Below are 15,773 nucleotides of genomic sequence, written 5' to 3'. Positions count from 1 at the left end.
TTGTATTGCGTGTACACTGTCGGAAGAATAAGATCGGCGCAATTGTAATGTCTTGCGTGATAACGTGTGTTTTGAAAAAGACTACATTGGAGGAACAGGGAGGGGGCATTGCTGTGTTAAACACGTTTTAGAACTGGAGCTAATTTAAGGTCGCGCTAATGTAACAGTGAGATGTTTTAGTGTTGTTGTTATTTTAATCTGCTCGATGACAACATCCGTTTTTAGTAACATTAGCGATCGGTTTCGCCTCGATATCTGCTCCTACCTTTAATGCGGAGAGAAGACCCGGCTTTCGGGGTTTTACCGTTTTTCCATTGCTGAGATTACAAAACGTCGGCTGGGCAGAGGGCGATATTGCACTCGCCACTTAATCCACTTTTACGTGGACAGGGGAGTCTTTCAGCATGGTGTTCTTCACATGCAACGCTTGTGGCGAATCCCTGAAAAAAAATCAGGTGGATAAACACGTGGCCATGTGCCGGGGCTGCCAGGTTCTCTCTTGCATCGACTGTGGAAAAGATTTCTGGTAAACGTTGGTCTCCCCTTTTCCTGTGACTTTTCAAAACTCCCGCAGCATTATGAACATGGTCTTGTGCATTAAAGGGGCGACGACTACAAAAATCACATCAAATGCATCAGCGAAGACCAGAAGTATGGGGGTAAAGGTTATGAGGCGAAAGCGGCCAAAGGGGATTTGAAACAGCAACAATGGCTCGAGGTAAAAGTCAGCGTCTCAACTTGATCATTAACTTGTGTCATCTGAGGTACTCAAAATATCACTTTATTGCTTAAGAAAATCCACAAAGCCATGAACAAACCTGGAGTAAGCGCACAGCTAAAAGCTGTGCTCAAGCAAGTCAGTACATATGACAATGTCCCAAGAAAAAAGGCCAAATTTGAGGTGGGTAATTGTGATAAATTTATTATTTGAATGACCATGTGGGTAAATATACCTTCCAATTATCGGGGGCATGCCTGTATCTTCTATTAGAATTGGATGGGAAACAGTCTCAGGATTACCAACGCGAGACTGCATGAGGAGGTGTGGAGCATCCTCATTTCAGACCTTGTAAGTGACAGTAAATGTTTTATTTCTCTACAACCCTGAAATGTTCTCTGTTAACACAGCTTGCTAATGTTTTTCTCCCCGAGATGTGTTATAATATGTTTCTTACACAGAAGCACAGTTTGCAAGTTGTCTTGAAGATATTGTTTTATTAATAATAATTACTTTCTCATAATCTGACAGCCCTCCGATGTACCACAGGGAAAAAAAGAAGCGAAAGAGACGTCGGCTGAAGTTGTAGTGGATAGTACTACTAAAGAAAAGCAGAATGGCCACGCAGACACAAAGAAGAAGCATAAACAGAAAGAGCGTAAAGAAGCTCGGCAGCAGACAAATGGGAAGATTGAGAGAAAATCAAAAAAGACGGAAATGACAGTTGTCGAGGAAGAGAAACTAGCCAAAAAGAATAAAAAGGAAAGAAAAAGGTTGCGGGTTTGTGAAGATGAGAATGAAGACCAAAATGGCGCTTCTGAGCAAACATCCAAAAAGAAGATGAAAAGTAAGTCATACCTAGAGGTTTACACATGTCCAATGTACAAACCCAATTCCACTGAAGTTAGGACGTTGTGTTCCACATTAATAAAAACGAAATACGATGACTTGCAAATCAATCTTAACCTATACAGTACTTAATTGAATACACGACAAAGATATTTCATGTTCAAACTGAGAAATGTCCCAATTCCTTTGGAATTGTCTTTGTACGTGTAATGTACTGTATGTGGACAACTACCACGAGAAGCAAAATACTCAAATGTACAGTAACTGCACATTAATGAATGAATCACGAGAGCTCTTATCCGATTTCTCCCAGCGGACCAAACGGCAGAGGCTGCTGTATCCGAGCAAAGTGAGGATCTCGCAGTTGCCAAAGGTATGGCCGTCCAAAGCTGATGCTCGCATGCGACATAGTTGATGTCCTAATGCCAAATAACTTTTTTTTTGTTTGCGCCTTGACTGTTAACGCTTTTCAACGGTTACAAATGCTGCTAGAACTGCGCCCCACCATAGAACATTTCAAGGCTAAGAATGTCACTAGTTTTGCAGCAGCGCCAAAATACGTCTTGACACGGCACAACAAAGCATACTTGTTTACCGCTTAACTTACTGATTCATTTTTTCATATTTATGGACGAGTGTTTTTTTTTAAAGATGAACATTTACTGTATTACTACATTAGCATACATTCCTACTTACGCTGCAAAAAAAAAACATGCAAGAAAAGTAAGTGCACACATTATTTTAAATAATAAATCCCCGGAGGCAGTGCCATTTGTTTTTGGTTGACTGTTCAGTCATCGTGCTTCCGTAGCTGACAAGTCTTTTCGAACACCTCATAGGCAATTTTAAATGGAAAGAAACTATCAAGGCAGTGTTGAGAACTTCACCTGACCATGAATTGCCAATGAAGAAACTCAGAAAGAAGGTAAACTGTTGATCTTGGTCTCATTTTCTCTCTGACCACATTTTTTTCTGATCATGCTTTGAGAAAGCTGCTTATTTGGCATAAAATGAAATAATGGATTCCCCTCTGCAGGTTTTGGCTGCCTACTTCTCTGCTACTGGTGATGCGAATTTCAAGACAAAGGAGGAGGTCTTTGCACTTTTCAATCAGAAGATCAATCACAATCCCAAGTTTAGAGTTTTGAAGGACAGAGTTAGACTTGTACAGTAAATTAATCTAACTCAGTCCACGTCGATCAGCATGGCAGTTCCAAATGATTGCCATTATTCACTGTTCTGTTTTTCATACAGAAAAAATCTTGATAATAAAACCATTTGTCATTTTTAGTCCTTGTGTAGTGATTCCCGATGCCACTGTCGACACATTGTCAAGCATGTCATTCACGCGGAAAATGACAAATGTGCGAGTTGGCTGCTTGGCTCAACATTCCACAGCTGGGAAATGGCACCTTATCTGTGGGATTGGATGTTGCTGTGGGGGAAGGGAAATGAGAGCGGTGCACCTGAGGTAAATTTGACTCTCACACAGGACAAAGTTAATGCACATTCCTCGGCATCCGCCACGAGCTTCACTTGGCCAGCGACACAGAAGCTCCATAGAAGATGGTGGAAGTCGAAGGTGAATTTTTGAGGCGGTCTGATTTTCCACTGCGAGAATGAGCAGCCTTCACACTTGCATGCACACGCCCTCCCAGAAACACACACAGGTAGCTACAGCAGGAAATATGCTTTATGAAGCTTTGCTAATCCCAGTAGGCCTAACACTGACGCTCATTCATTGTTCTGCTTAACTGAAATTGTATATTGCCTACTTGGGGTATTAGTGCAGCTGTCAAGTTTGCCAGTATTAAAGTTGTGTTTTCTGTCCTGCAGTGGAACGTGGGTACAGTATTACTTCATGCTTCCAATTCAGTCCCATCTGTACCGGATTTCCGGAACCGTTTTTTGGTTTTGCTGCAAACGGATGTTTTTTCCATGAGTCAGCCCTAAAGTCCAGATTGCTGTGTGTTATTTAACTTGATGGATTTTGTAAATTAACTGTAATATACAGCCAATATGTACTGTAGGTACCAATGGTAGTGTGCAATTAAAAGGGTATTTGGAGATTTCCACAACAATGTCTAAATAAGAAAAATGCACAATTTCTACCAACGTTTGGGCAATTTGAAAGTTGTCGAGAACAACATCAACAATTTATAGATTAATCGCAGCAACACAGAACGATTTTCATTCAGTATTCATAGTGTTATACAAACTACAGTGCAGTAATACCCTTTTTGCAACGCTGATTGATGGTAGACGATGCATTTTTGAAAGAGTTACTGTATAAATATTCTATATATATATATATAATCTAAATTGTTGCTAACATTTTGCCGGCTCGTTCTCGAAACGTATACGTTATCGCTAAAAACTACAATTGTCGCGTTTGGTGACGTCATTCAACGCGACTCAAACTTCGGGAAGTCAGGCTGTCGTCCGTTTTGAAAGAAAGCTGTTCATGATGCTGAACGACAGTGAATTCGCAACGCTGAGAAACAGATTCCAAAAAAATGCTGAGTTACTCATGCAGGGGAAAGCTTCGTCGCCCGACGAAGACAAGGAGTGTAAGTGGAAGCATTTAATTTAAGGTTAAGATTGTCGCTACGTGTACTGTCTCGTTTTTTTGTCTTCACAGCTACCTGTTTTGTTTTGCTCGAGTTAGTCGGTGCGTATTTATTGTTGGCCAAAATATGGTCATTATCGAAGTAGTCTTATTTTAAGTAGTAAAAGACAGTGGCGGGTTATTTCACACATGAGGCATTATTGTTTATCCTACCTTTAAATAGGTTTTTCTTTCTTGAAACAATTGTTTCACATGACAGACAGACGTCTCACAAAGCCAATGACATCGCCAGAGTTGAATGCGTTGTTTTACGCAGTGAACAATATCGCCTTTGAGACCGTCACTGGCTGAAATCCATGAATTCTTTGATTGTTTTGACTGAGCGAATCCGGTTAACTCCTTCACCGTGCCCAAGGCATCCCTTTTTCATTCAGAGGCCATCTCTCTTTTAGTGAAGACTTGGGGGTGCCCAAACGTTTTATTTCTAGGGCCATATACAGAAATATTAAACGATGCCACATTTACGTTTAATGAATACAGTATACCAAAACCTATTCATCACTGCAAGTGAAGATATTCAAAGTCATTGTTTTTAAGTTGACCTCTACACTTTTTTTATGTCCTTTTTGCATTTCAGGTCCAGGAGAAAAAGATGTCAGACCTCTCCCTCCAATCAACAAGCACTCCGTTTTCTGGGTTGTGGCAGCTATAAGTGTCACCTACTATGTGGATTTCTTTCAAAACATCTTTGTGAATGATAACATTAAGAGGTGAATTAATACTGAGTAAGATGTTAAAAAGCTCACAGCAAAAAAAAAAAAAAAAGCCACGAAGGCTATGTTGAAGTCTGATGTATACCGCTTGTTGATGTTAAACGTTGTTTTCAGTTGGTGGTTTAATGTGAGCCTGCTGCTCCTTGGAATTTGCCTGTGTCTGGCCACGTTTTGTATCGTGTACCTGGAGTGGTTCAGAGGAATCGTGCACTATGACCAAGAGTACCCTGCAATCCCTCCCATCACCACTGCTGCGTTTATTGCGGCATCGTGCAGGTACATCCGTCAAAACAGTTGCATGGAATGTGTGTCTGTGCGTTTGACTCAATTTTTCTGATTATGTTGGATATTTGGAATCCAGAAGTTTACTGAGGATGAGAATGTTCAATTGATTAGGTTTTTAATTATTGTTTTGACTGTATGGAATGTTGTTGATCTAGCCACCATCTTGCTTTGTGTACTCTTGTCTTGAAGCAAATGATTAAAAAAAGTTGTGTGCAATATTAAGCAGTCACCAGCAGGTGCCCCTGTTAATTCAGTCTCAAAGAAGCCAGCCAAATAAATTGTGATTTTTTCTTCGAAGCGGTGATATGTTTAACATTCCCTTGCAGTTTGAACATTGCTCTATGGCCGGTTTGGTCCTTCGTCACTCCGCTCATCCTCTTCACGCAGTTCATGGGCGTGGTCATGCTGATTTCTATGCTTGGATGAGCGTGTGACAGGTAACAATTTTTTATTTCGAACCGCAATGACAAATCACAATGACAGTTTTTGTTGCTGATGTTTTCCAGGCCATTTTGTCTTCAGATTTTGCATCTTTACTTTGTTTGACATCTCATCTCGCAAAACTACAGTTCGCGCCGAAATTAAGCCCCTACCCCAAACCCCCCACTTCTCATTGTTTTGTACTCCAAACACCCGACAGCTGTTTCTTCGGTGAAGAAAGGATGAACGACTACTGAATGGAACATTCAGCCAAAGCAGCTTGATGGAATCCAGTCATTGTTCATTTCCATTCCACATGACCACGATGATTTGAAGACTACTTTTTAAAAAAATGTAGAATATACCTTTACGTGTATTAAAGAGCACCAAAATGTTTGAAGATACAACTGAGCAGCAGCACAATGATCTAAAGCAGGGGTGTCCAAACTTTTTGCCAAGGGGGCCAGATTTTATGTGGTAAAATGTCGGGGGGCCGACCTTGGCTGACATTCTTTACATTGAACAACAATATTGTTCAACAAATTTTAGTAAGCCAGTCTGTTTCACATTTCCATTTTTATTTGAATTTCAACAATCTTAAGAATTTATTTTGGTTCATTTGAAACAGGTATATCACATGCAACTGCTTATTCACTTGACTTTTTCTTAAACGGAAGTCTCCTGAGTGCAAATTGATTGATTTGAAACATAAAATGTATCACCATGACTTTTCAATAGTCACAAAACCTTTGACTCGAACAACAGGGAAATGAACAAGCAATACACATATCCACAACTGCAAGGATCATTTGAAATATGACATATCAGTCAATATAAACACGGAGTGATGTCTTGTTAACTCGTGAGTGATGCCCTCTAGTGTCTAAATGCTATTACTCATTTAGTGAATGCTATTACTCATTTAGCCACTAGAGGGAAGCAGTACTCTATGAAACATCACTCACCAGTCTACGAGACCTCAGTCAATGCAACACGTGTTCCATTGCGCCCAACCTGCGGGCCAGACGGCACTGATTTTATGACAGGGGCCGAGGGCCGGATGAAATTCGACCGCGGGCCGGATTTGGCCCGCGGGCCGGACTTTGGACATGCCTGATCTAAAGTTTGCGTGTTTAACAATGTTTATGCTTCACTGAGTGTATATTTGTTCCTTTAATAAACATGTACTACTTTTAATATTTGCCAACTGAATTAATAACCCATCAACGTACCCTGTGTCTAGTGTCAGACATTTAGCTTTTTAAAATTTACTTAAAATATAGTGAACATTATTGTAGCTTTGATGTGACATGCACAGCTCCTTGACAGTTAAATTCACCAGCCACTGCTCTTATGCCACCGTACCCTTTTCGGTATTCCAGAGCCTTTGTCATGTATTAAACAATGCGAGATTACTTCAAATCTTGAATACAAACAAGCTACTGTAATCTAATCATCTGAAAATGGCATCAACATGTTCAGACATAATCAGGGGCTTGTTAAAGTTCTCTGACAATAATCTTCTGTAGTCCGTTTCCCCCCCTTGAGGGCGACAATTGTTAATGATTAAGCAATCAATCATTGACTCACCTGGGTATGCCGTTCTTTGAAATGAGATCATAGCTGCCATTGTTCATTGCTGAGAGATTGGCGGGTGCCTAAGGTAAGAAATTGGCAAATGTCAATTTATCAGTGTAAACAAATTAAGGAACAGCAAGCACCAGTGGTTTGACAAGAGCTAAGCATCACCAACCCTCACCCCACCAGGAAAATGCTTGGCACTCCCAATGGCCAGCCCGCACGCAAGCAAGCATACAGTTGATTAATACTAGGGAACTTTCCCCAGTAAATGTACTCTGGTGATGACCCCTGGACCTCCCACTTCTTGAATTTAAAACATTTGTTTTCTCCATGGGCAACAGAACATTTCTTCACTTCATATCCAAATTGTGTCATTAATTTGCTCCATTGAAATGCAGTTAAGACAAAACAACTCATTTCGTTCAGTGTTTAATGAAGTCTAGATCAAAACCCATTTTACCAATTTCAAGCCAACAAATCACAAGGAATTTAAGTATTTGTGGGTTTGAATTTTAGTGATAGTCAAAATGTAAATACAGTATATTGAAAGATATGAAATTGGAAAATTAGACAAATCCATACTTTTGAACGAATTTAATTACATTTTGCACTAACAACACTAAAATTGTGTTTCTATTGAAAAAAAGAGGGGAGCGGAAAGATGGACGCAAATGGCCAGTAGAGAGCCCAGAGAGGGTTCACCAAACTAAATTATTTCAAACTAAGGTGTCCCAGATTCACAGGAAACGAAACAAACAATGAGAAAAATGTCAACGAGTACTATGATTGATTTAAAGGGGTTTTATGAATCCCACCCAAGGACGCCCCGCTAATCACTTCTCAACGACATCCCCCTTTTGTAAGGCAAATTGAACCCTCACCCACGTTCGCCGAAGTCAAATACCTTTTCCCCTCTGATATCCACTCCTCACATGTCTACTTTGAATGGGTCCACTTGATCCTTAGTCCGCCCCCCATCCTAAAGGCCTTGCGATCTACCAGCATGACCGGCACAAACTCGTGTGCAACCGGAGCTGAACGACGTCTCAGCATTTCGAAGCGCGTTTGGAACTCTTCACCTCGGTACAATGGCTCCGTCTAACACCTGATCGTCACGTAGGAAGAGTGCGGCACACCCGGAGGGGACAGATGCAATGAATAGCTGGATGTGGACATCACTCAAACTTTTCCATCGTGGATAATTACGTGTTTGTGAGATCGGGGTTCGACAAGACAATATTCAAGTTGGAGGGGTCTGAGGGGGTGGCAGTTGCACGCAGTTGGCTTTTGTAAGATGACATGGGTATGGATGGCAATTGGAAATGGCCGCTGAATTTTTTGGGGGGAGCGGCACTGTCAGTAAAGCACCCGAAAAAGATGCCCGAGTAAAAATACTCGCGTCGTAATATAAAGTAACGTTGGTCGAAGTAAAGGTCACTTTGTAGAATTTTACTTAAGTAAAAATATTACTAGCTGACATTTGCTGCACTTGTAGCTTCTCAAAAGTACATTTCTGACGTTAAATTTAATTATGTATGGGAAGTGGGTGTAAAACTTTTTTTTAAATGTAGCGGTTAGAACTTTGATTGTTTTTATTTACTTTACTTCAATTTTTAGTTATTTAGCTTATTTCAGTGCTAAAGTTAAATATCTGCTGTCGTTTAATGAGCGAAGTTAGCTATCGCACATTAGCCTAGCCTTCATTGTAACCCTAAACAAGCTCAAAATAAATGCGGTTACCTTGGTCAACATCTGCTGCTGGAAATGTGTGAGCAAAAGGGGAAGCTATCTGTGCTTCCCTCTTAAATTCCATGATTTTGTAATGTATGTCTCGCTGCGGGCAGGTCGGATTATTCTTCTTTTTTGTACTTGGCGGTTAAGGGATTACTTAATCAGGCATTACTTGAGAGAACAATTTCCTCGGATTTTATTTTGTAGTAACGAATAATGAAGAATGTACCAAAGTAAAAGGATGCATTTTACTTAAGAAATGTTCTGGAGTAAAAGTGAAAATCGACATCAATAAGAAAGTATAATATATCCATCCATCATGGAAAGTCAACATTCTATTTTCGTATCGTAACAAAGGATTTTGTACTACGTTACATTCCAAGACCGCACCTGGTAGCCTCTCGGACGCACCTCCAACACGCTGCTTCGGCTCTCCTCAATTTCCCCCACACTCCAGAGAGCCATGTCTCCCACCATGGTGGAACACAACAGCTTGGATGTGATGTATCTGAACAAATACTGCAACAGCTCTTCATCGTCATCCAGCTCGGAGAACGACAAAAAGATTTGGACAAAGCTGAAGCTGAACTTGGCCGAAGAATACCCGAAGAAGAACGCGGAGATCCTGAGTGGACAATACGGGACCAACCTGTTGCTGATTGGAGCGGCGCTCATGCTCGCCCTGGCCTACCACAGCCCATCGGTCAAGGAAGACCACTTGTTGTCCTTCCTCACCTGCCTCATGATCCTCCAGCTCGTCTGGATGCTGTGGTACATGCTGGTGCGGAGCAGACACAAGAATGCGCGTACCGAGAAGGACGTCCATGCCACCACATGCTGGATCAGAGGTAAGTTTCGCAACAGGATATGCCCTACACTGGATACCTGCCTGAAAGAACTGTCCACAGCCAGTCCTGGACAGGTATCTGTCATCTACTCAAGGATCTTCTTTTACTCCATGCATTGAAAAAAAAAAAACATCACCACTGCTTTGTCAAAATTGGCTGGTTAGGATGCAGTGCAGTTCCTCACCACTGTAAAAAAAACGGCACATTGTTAAATCCGTACTTCCGATGGCTTTTTTTTTTCATTGTTTGAGTACCTGTACATGATAACGTTTTAATACCGTTCATCTTTCTCAATCAAGAGTTCTCCGTTTACTTCACGTGGAACACGCAAAACGTTTTTATTGAGCCGCCAACTGTGATGGTAAAATACTGCTCTGTTTTCATTCATTACGAGTTCTACTATCACTCCGTATGTGCGATATGAAATGATGTGTTGTATTTTTGAACATCCGGATGTACTGTATATGTGCTGACTGCAGATGCACGAGACACAACCTACCTTTCTGATTTTCCCCGTAGGCGGTTTGACTCTTCTCGCGCTCCTGTCAATGATTATGGACGTGTTCCGAATCGGATATTATGTCGGATATCAATCTTGCGTGTCGGCCGTTCTCGGGGTGTATCCTGTCATCCATGCAAGTCACACCATAGCGCAGGTAAGTTGGAAAGACACTTTCTAAACCTTCGAAAAGCGTTCCCCGGTGTGCACTTAGTCAAACGGGCCTCATCATCATCATTCCTGCTTTGTTGTTCAGGTCGCTCCGTGTGCGAGTGCGCTAAAAATGAGACGGGTAGTCTTGACAATATTTTTGTCCGGCTTTATTTCTTCTGAAATGGCTTTGTTGCTCTGATCAGGTGCACTTTCTCTGGTTTCACATCAAGGACGTCATCAAGAGTTTTGAAACGTTAGAGAGGTAACGTGTCGTCGGCTGGGCTGGGGTCAAAAATCATCGCATTGTCTAACGCGCGCACTTTGTTTTCAACACTTTGCCTTCTCAGATTCGGCGTCATCCACGCCGTCTTTACCAACCTCCTCCTCTGGTCCAATGGCGTGATGTCCGAGGCCGAGCACTTCTTGAACAACCATAAGAGAAGGCTTTCCGCTCTGGGCTACGGAAACCTCACTATAGGTAAGCGCGCGGATGAACAGGACAATAGTTCGATTGAGAATGGACGTCAGAAAAAAAAAAGCAAGGGAGGGGGGGGGCAGGTGAGCTCGCCAGCCCGTGCGGGACTTGTTCGTGTCCAAAGTCTCTTTATTAGGTTTCAAGAGACACACCGCGTCGCTAGTGCTTTTCGACGCGCTCTGGCCAGCGCCGCCCTCCTCGGCAAGCCACCCGCTTGACCTCACACGGCTTTTCTCCCAGGCTGCTTAGTCCCAAGGGCGCTGCAATTACAGTAACTGATACATCTAAGCCGAGGGCTGCCGGGTTTTAGGTCCTCCTCCTCATATCCGGCTGACTGTCAGCCTGGCTGCACCCTGACTGGTGTTCCTTTTTTTAATTAAAGTGTGCACGGCTGCTGTGGTGACCCTGAGGGGAGGGGTTAGGGGGTTTGAGGTACGTGGGGGGACACATGGCTGAGTTTGTGAAGAGGATCTGAAGAGGGCGCAGGTACAGGCTAGTGTTAATGTTCAGGTAGAGTAAAGGTCATTTCAAGGTTGGGAGGGGCAAATAGAAGGAGGACCTCAGTGGGAGCAGGAGTAGCCACGGCCTGTCAAAGGGGCAATTTGAATTACTTTTATGCCATCTGTGATTTTAGGATCAAACGCAATGAGTGGCTTAAATCATATTGGAATGAAGAAATGTGAAAATCAATGTCATCATTTCTGGCTCTGTTCAGGTTGTAATTTTATGCTAACATCAACACAAAGTTCTTGAATGAAATTCAACAAAAAAAAGGGGAAGCGGTTAGGTGGTACCCAGCAAGTGCTTTGAAATGATATTTTAAAAAATGAAAAAAATATCCTGTTGCACTCGCACTCGCCTCCCAAATCATCACATTTTTGCAGGACCCCCAAAAAATTGAAACGGACTCTTTGGTTCGACCATCAACATGACATTTGCAAAGAGAGCAAGTCATTTTCAGCACTTAACAATATTTTGTAAAGGGAACAAAAAATATGAAATTTGCTACGTCGGCTTCACAGTGCAGAGGTACCGGGTTCGATTCCAGCTCCGGCCTCCCTGTGTGGAGTTTGCATGTTCTGCCCGGGCCTGCGTGGGTTTTCTCCGGGTGCTCCGGTTTCCTCCCACATTCCAAAAACATGCGTGGCAGGCTGATTGAACACTCTAAATTGTCCCTAGGTGTGAGTGTGAGCGTGGATGGTTGTTCGTCTCTGTGTGCCCTGCGATTGGCTGGCAACCGATTCAGGGTGTCCCCCGCCTACTGCCCGAAGATGGCTGGGATAGGCTCCAGCACCGCCCGCGACCCTAGTGAGGATTAAGCGGTCCAGAAAATGGATGGATGGATGGATGCTGCATTTATGCGAGTCCTTAGTTTGTCTCTTGCATGCCTTTTTTTTTTTTTTTACTGCATCCCAGCGCAGCCCGTTTTTAACCAGCGCATTAGCGAAGCCGGTTGGAATCGGATTTGATGGCTTCCTGAAACCATTTTTTGTATGCGCTTGACCTTTCAGTTCACACCGAGCCTCAATGTAACTGCAGCACCAGCACTTGCTCCATGTTCTCCAGCAGCCTCTACTATCTCTACCCCTTCAACATCGAATACCACATCTTCGTCTCCGCCATGCTCTTTGTCATGTGGAAGAACATCGGAAGGACCATCGACCTTTCTTCCAATCGGAAACGGCTGGCGACCAAAACCCAAGGTTTGACCCTGGGGCCCATTCTGGGACTGGTTGCCCTCGCCAGTACCATCGGGATTCTGGTGGTCTACGTCACGCACGTGGAGGGTTCCGTTCAAACGCGGCGCTCGGCCATTTCCATGTTCTACATCTACGGCATCGTCATGCTGGCGTTGATGTGCTCCGCCTGCGCTTCGGGTTTGCTCATATACCGAGCGGATCACATGGCGCCCGACAGCTCCAAAAACCCCTCGAGGCAGCTGGACACGGAGCTGCTCTTTGGATCGTCCATCGGCTCCTGGTTCATGTCCTGGTGCAGCGTCGTGGCCGTGGTGGGAGCCAGCAGCAGCCCCCCCTATCGCTGGACCAACTTGATCTATTCCTTGCTTGTTGTCTTAGAGAAGTGCATCCAAAACCTCTTCATCGTGGAATCCCTCTACCGCCGGGAGGACGACGCCGGGCGGGTTGACCCCGAATTAGTGGCGTCACCCGAAATCTTCTCGGTGACTTCCTCCTTGGCCCCGCCTTACAGCGGCATCTTCAACCGAGCCTACGACGCACCCAACAGGGCGTGTGTCGCCATCGACAACGAGCAGGAAGACAGCGGACGGGTGTACAAATTAGCCGAGGTGCCTAAGCCTTTCGGAAGCCAAGTAGCCAATGCGCCAAATATCAAGAGGCGAATCCTGAAGAATATCGCCGTCTTCTTGATTATGTGCAACATCTCGGTAAGCGCCTCAAAACCTGTTTCGGTGTCATTTGGATCAGTCAAATATTTTCTTTCTGATGGATAATATATACATATATAATATATATGGGCGGCCCGGTAGTCCAGTGGTTAGCACGTCGGCTTCACAGTGCAGAGGTACCAGGTTCGATTCCAGCTCCGGCCTACCTGTGTGGAGTTTGCATGTTCTCCCCGGGCCTGTGTGGGTTTTCTCCGGGTGCTCCGGTTTCCTCCCACATTCCAAAAACATGCGTGGCAGGCTGATTGAACACTCTAAATTGTCCCTAGGTGTGAGTGTGAGCGCGAATGGTTGTCCGTTTCTGTGTGCCCTGCGATTGGCTGGCAACCGATTCAGGGTGTCCCCCGCCTACTGCCCGAAGACGGCTGGGATAGGCTCCAGCACCCCCCGCGACCCTAGTGAGGATCAAGCGGCTCGGAAGATGAATGAATGAAAAAAAAAAATATATATATATATATATATACACACTTTGATTGCTTTGCCCCGAGTACACACCAGCAAATACAGTAGGTGAGAATTGCAGCAAATCAGTGAATTGGCCAAAAAAAAAATAAAAAAATTGGATGAGAGCAACTAGTGGAGTAACAAATATCTGCACTGGAAGCGCGCTTATCGTCGGCGCGAACTGCGAACTGACGTTTTTACACTGCAAAGCAAATAAAGCTCGAGAAGAATAAATGACTCGGCACACTTACGGCCGACTTTGATGTTATCTGACAGAGCCGAGATATCAGCTTCCCCGTGTCGAGCTGCATCTCAATGAAAGGGTTTCTTTGTCTTCCGGCTCATTGGCGAACTATAGATATGCCTTCCTCTTCCTTTAAACTATCCCTTGCACAAAAAAAGAGAAAAAAAGTGGCTTTTTTAATCTCTGTTCTATTCTATTCCGACCATAGTCGACGTTTTGTTTTCACAGTTTTTCGGACTTACACAAGGACAATCGATTTTGAGAATGTGGGTATGTTATGAAAATGCTACAAAAGAAATGTCTCTCTCTCTCTCTCTTTTTCTTTCCCAGCTGTGGATCCTCCCCGCCTTTGGCTGTCGACCACAGTACGAAAACGGGCTGGAACAAGAGGCCTTCGGTTTCAACATCTGGACTACGACTCTCAATTTTGCGGTTCCTTTAAACCTTTTCTACCGCATGCACTCGGTTGCTTCTCTGTTTGAGGTCTTCCGCCGCGTCTGACGGAGAAGCCGGAGGTCAGACAATGTGCAGTTTTTAAATACTTTTAAAGAAATTCCAGGAGGGCTCACGTTTTTGTTTCTGTTGTCACAGTTCAGTAGGTTTTTGACTCAATGCTGTTGAATGTGACACATATTGTGTACATCGGATTGTATCGCCTTAACATACCCCCCAAATGCTCTAATAGCACTATTTTATACATGAATGTGCAAATGCGCACACTCTGACCCATAGTTGATATTGTATGGATGATGTTCTCATTTCTCACAGTGGACGTTCCATCTCGTTTTGTGGGGCAAATCTCAAATCTCAGTTCAGTACCAAATGCAGGGTGTTCCAAATTTTTTGATATCATTTGAAATATCAATGCAGTATCTGAGTAACTATGTCTCCTAGGCAAATAAAATGCTTTAATGTTGAAATCTAAAATATTTATTTGAAATTCTAACCAAAACACACATTTTCTTGTTTTCTCTCTTTTTTGGTTCCATATCCAACTATGTTTTCCACTTGCTGTTTCGTTATTTATTTTCGGTTGGTAAGAATTGGCTCTTTTATTAGACAATCAAAATACATTTTTTTGGGGGGGCGTTATGTATTGAATGAAAGAGACACACTGAAAGAACCATCCAAACCCTCTGCAAAATTTCCAACAAAATAATTGAGAACACCTTCTCGACTGAAATATCATTTTTGTTTGAACAATCGTTTTTCAACAAGTTCTGGCATATCAGTGTTTTGTTTGGCTCTAGTGAAGATCTATAATTTGCATCCCCTTGTATTGGGGCTGCAATGTCTCTTACTCCTCCATAACCAAATGAAAATTTGGAATTCACGTTCTTAACAGGAGGAAACAGGTTGACACGCTGTTGCGGGGTTCAGTGCCTTGCTCAAGGATAGTTAGGTAGGAATTGGTGGGGTAACACACCTTTGCAATGTATATAGTAGATTAATGAATGTCCAGTAAAAGTTCTCACTCAGGTGCTAACCACCATCATCTCAGTAAGTGCCAAGGTAAAAATCTTTTTGTTTTCCAATTGCTGGTATGTCATCTTTGTATATACTTGGGATCAAAATCATGAATTTCGACAGGATTTTTGTGGACAAAAAAAAAAGAATCACACGGACTGGTGCTCAAATGAAATTGTTTGTACGGTAGTGACAAAATAAATAGCTTTTGGTCATACGAGGGTTCTTGAATCTGTTTGTGTCGGTCGACTCGAACTCTGAATTGTTTCTCCCCGTAACTGTGTAGTAAACA

The 15,773-nt window shown here is 43.1% G+C and overlaps 3 protein-coding genes across 6 annotated transcripts; all 3 read left to right on the top strand.

Annotated features, from left to right (window-relative positions):
* Nucleotides 1-23: 23 nt before the first annotated feature.
* On the top strand, nucleotides 24-2,857 carry lyar (Ly1 antibody reactive homolog (mouse)). Of its 3 annotated transcripts, none has more exons than XM_052077157.1 (8): nucleotides 24-526; nucleotides 604-718; nucleotides 794-901; nucleotides 992-1,069; nucleotides 1,268-1,565; nucleotides 1,881-1,940; nucleotides 2,407-2,492; nucleotides 2,604-2,857. In XM_052077157.1, exons 1-8 carry the CDS (start codon nucleotides 405-407, stop codon nucleotides 2,739-2,741), a joined length of 1,005 nt encoding a protein of 334 aa, XP_051933117.1. In that variant the 5' UTR covers nucleotides 24-404; the 3' UTR covers nucleotides 2,742-2,857. The 3 variants fall into 3 exon arrangements, with proteins under 3 accessions (XP_051933117.1, XP_051933116.1, XP_051933118.1); XM_052077156.1 differs by having other exon boundaries at nucleotides 1,250-1,565; XM_052077158.1 differs by lacking the exons at nucleotides 2,407-2,492; nucleotides 2,604-2,857 and adding an exon at nucleotides 2,060-2,184 and having other exon boundaries at nucleotides 1,250-1,565.
* Nucleotides 2,858-3,017: 160 nt separating this feature from the next.
* tmem128 (transmembrane protein 128) lies at nucleotides 3,018-5,818 on the top strand. Of its 2 annotated transcripts, none has more exons than XM_052077161.1 (4): nucleotides 3,018-3,149; nucleotides 4,774-4,906; nucleotides 5,024-5,185; nucleotides 5,521-5,818. In XM_052077161.1, the coding sequence occupies exons 1-4, from the start codon at nucleotides 3,134-3,136 to the stop codon at nucleotides 5,618-5,620; spliced, it is 411 nt and encodes a 136-aa protein (XP_051933121.1). In that variant the 5' UTR covers nucleotides 3,018-3,133; the 3' UTR covers nucleotides 5,621-5,818. The 2 variants fall into 2 exon arrangements, with proteins under 2 accessions (XP_051933121.1, XP_051933120.1); XM_052077160.1 differs by lacking the exon at nucleotides 3,018-3,149 and adding an exon at nucleotides 3,965-4,137 and having other exon boundaries at nucleotides 5,521-5,811.
* A 3,571-nt stretch (nucleotides 5,819-9,389) lies between these two features.
* otop1 (otopetrin 1) lies at nucleotides 9,390-14,520 on the top strand. The gene is made up of 6 exons (XM_052077155.1): nucleotides 9,390-9,774; nucleotides 10,294-10,430; nucleotides 10,630-10,688; nucleotides 10,774-10,904; nucleotides 12,413-13,308; nucleotides 14,345-14,520. The coding sequence occupies exons 1-6, from the start codon at nucleotides 9,390-9,392 to the stop codon at nucleotides 14,513-14,515; spliced, it is 1,779 nt and encodes a 592-aa protein (XP_051933115.1). The 3' UTR covers nucleotides 14,516-14,520.
* Nucleotides 14,521-15,773: the final 1,253 nt, after the last annotated feature.

Source organism: Hippocampus zosterae, chromosome 9 (assembly GCF_025434085.1).
Source record: "Hippocampus zosterae strain Florida chromosome 9, ASM2543408v3, whole genome shotgun sequence".
In the NCBI taxonomy this organism is placed as follows: domain Eukaryota; kingdom Metazoa; phylum Chordata; class Actinopteri; order Syngnathiformes; family Syngnathidae; genus Hippocampus; species Hippocampus zosterae.
Note: the sequence above shows the minus strand (reverse complement) of the source record. Positions and strands in the feature narration are given on the sequence as shown.